A 2,440-nucleotide genomic window follows, 5' to 3' on the forward strand; every position below is an offset into this window, starting at 1 on the left:
GTCTCCTTCTCTGGAGACATTCAAACCCACCTGGACACGTTCCTGTGGGACCTGCTCTGGGTGGAGCTGCTTTGTTAGGGGGTGGGACTGGATGATCTCCAGAGGTCCCTTCCAACCCTGTATCCTTCTATGCTCAGGGAGAAGCAGGGTGATGGTACCCCCCACCATCCTTCTCCATGCCTGCTGCTGTCCCCAGGCTGTGGGCAGCAGGATGGGGGGCACATATCCTCCAGGCTTCACCCCACCTTCCATGGTGGGCAGGGACCCTTCTCCACCCCTCGGTGAAGGGGTTTCCCTTGGGATTGGGCTCCTCATGGGCCGTTTCTCCCCTCTGGAACAGGAGTTGGTGTCCGTTGGCATCGGGGACAACCGGACGGGGGAGATGATCGTCCTGGGCCACGTGAAGCACAAGTTGGTGTGTTCCCCGGATTTTGAGGCTCTGCTGGAGCACCGGCACCGATAGCCCCCCGGGGTGGGGGGGGAAACCCTGGGAGGGGGTGCTCAGCCCCACAGAGACATCTCTGCACAGTTTGGGGAGCCCACAATGCCCTCGTGTCCCCCCCCATCCAGCTTTGCCTTTGGGGCCACGGAGAGGGGTCTTCTGCAGGTGTGGGGGCGCAGAACGGGCTCCTACCTCCCTCCCAGCCCTGCCGTGGGGCAGCTCCAGGGCTGGGGGGCTCCTGCTGTGACCCCCCCTCACCAGACCCACTGCCCAAAGCAGGCAGGGGCTGTCACTACCTACATCTCACAGATTTCTGGATTTGGGGGGGGGACCGTGGGGTGCCCCCCTGGCTCTCCAGCAGCCCTGCACACGCTGGGGAGAGCAAGACCCCCCCCTGGGGAGGCCCCAGCTGGAGCACTGGGACCAGTTCTGGGCTCCCCAGTTCCAGAAGGACAGGGAACTGCTGGAGAGGGGACAGCAGAGGCTCCAGAGATGAGGAGGGGCCTGGAGCATCTCCCTTCCGAGGAAAGGCTGAGGGACTTGGGGCTTTGGAGTGTGGAGAAGAGAAGGCTGAGGGGGGATCTGATCAACACCTCTAAATACTGAAAGGGTGGGTGTCAGGAGGATGGGGCTGGTCTTTTTTCAGTGGTGCCCAGGGACAGGACAAGAGGGAACGGGCACAAACTTGAAGGTAAGAAGTTCCATCTCAACATGAGGAGGAACTTCTTGACTTTGAGGGTGGCAGAGCCCTGGCAGAGGCTGCCCAGGGAGGTGGTGGGGTCTCCTTCTCTGGAGACATTCAAACCCTCCCCTGGACACGTTCCTGTGGGACCTGCTCTGGGTGGCCCTGGACTGGGTGATCTCCAGACTATGCTCATGGAGAAGCAGGGTGATGGTACCCCCCACCGTTCCTGCTCCATGCCTGCTGTTGTCCCCAGGCTGTGGGTAGCAGGGATGGGGGGCACATCTCCTCCAGGCTTCACCCCACCTTCCATGGTGGGCAGGGACCCTTCTCCACCCCTCGGTGAAGGGGTTTCCTGTGGGATTGGGGTCCTCACGGGGCCATTTCTCCCCTCTGGAACAGGAGTTGGTGTCCGTTGGCATCGGGGACAACCGGACGGGGGAGATGATCGTCCTGGGCCATGTGAAGCACAAGTTGGTGTGTTCCCCAGACTTTGAGGCTCTGCTGGAGCACCGGCACCGATAGCCCCTGGGGGGGTGGGGGAAACCCTGGGGAAGGGGGGGCTCAGCCCCACAGCGACGTCCCTGCGCAGTTTGGGGACCCCACGATGCCCTCGTGTCCCCCCCCCATCCAGCTTTGCCTTTGGGGCCACGGAGAGGGGTCTTCTGCAGGTGTGGGGGCGCAGAACTGGCTCCTTCCTCCCTCCCAGCCCTGCCGTGGGGCAGCTCCAGGGCTGGGGGGGCTCCTGCTTTGACCCCCCCAGACCCACTGCCCAAAGCAGGCAGGGGCTGTCACTACCTACATCTCACAGATTTCTGGATTTGGGGGGGGGACCGTGGGGTGCCCCCCTGGCTCTCCAGCAGCCCTGCACCCGCTGGGGAGAGCAAGACCCCCCCCCCCCTCTTTGGGGAAAAATGTGGAATAAAATCTTCTTTTTTTCTTTTTTCCCCTGGTGTGGGGCTGCTCCGTCTCCTCTTGTGTCCTCCCCAGTGCCACCAGTCCAACCAGTTGCCACCAGCTTGTCACTCACCCGCTCATCTCTTGGCTTGGGGGGGCTTCTCCCCCCCCCTCCACCATCTCCCTGCCCTGTGCCAAAGAGGCATGATGTGGGGGACCCCCCCCTTGGTGACCAGCGTTGGCTTTGGGGTCCCCGGGCACCGCTGCAGCAGGGGAGGGGGCCAGTGCGTGGCCACCAACCCCTCCCCATGGGGGGGGCAGGAGGCTGTGTGTCTTGGGGGGTGGGGGGCAACACACGGAGGGGGGGGCACAGCATCACCTGGGGGTCTGCTGGTGTGGAATGGAGTCCTGCTGGGAAA

General features: G+C 63.3%; 2 protein-coding genes across 3 annotated transcripts in view; both read left to right on the plus strand.

The window, feature by feature from the left end:
• Nucleotides 1-473, plus strand: part of POLR3D (polymerase (RNA) III (DNA directed) polypeptide D, 44kDa) — a 4,395-nt gene extending 3,922 nt beyond the window's left edge. For both annotated transcript variants that reach the window (XM_014962136.1, XM_014962135.1), the window contains exon 8: nt 341-473. In XM_014962136.1, coding sequence (XP_014817622.1) covers nt 341-463 — 123 coding nt within the window. In that variant the 3' untranslated portion in view covers nt 464-473. The remainder of the gene's footprint in view (nt 1-340) is intronic.
• Nucleotides 474-544: 71 nt separating this feature from the next.
• PIWIL2 (piwi-like RNA-mediated gene silencing 2) overlaps nt 545-2,440 on the plus strand; it is a 15,856-nt gene continuing 13,960 nt past the window's right edge. Inside the window, exons 1-2 of the mRNA XM_014962131.1 lie at nt 545-607; nt 1,527-1,597. Coding sequence (XP_014817617.1) covers nt 545-607; nt 1,527-1,597 — 134 coding nt within the window. The remainder of the gene's footprint in view (nt 608-1,526; nt 1,598-2,440) is intronic.

This window comes from Calidris pugnax, unplaced genomic scaffold (assembly GCF_001431845.1).
Source record: "Calidris pugnax isolate Ruff unplaced genomic scaffold, ASM143184v1 scaffold658, whole genome shotgun sequence".
Classification (NCBI taxonomy): domain Eukaryota; kingdom Metazoa; phylum Chordata; class Aves; order Charadriiformes; family Scolopacidae; genus Calidris; species Calidris pugnax.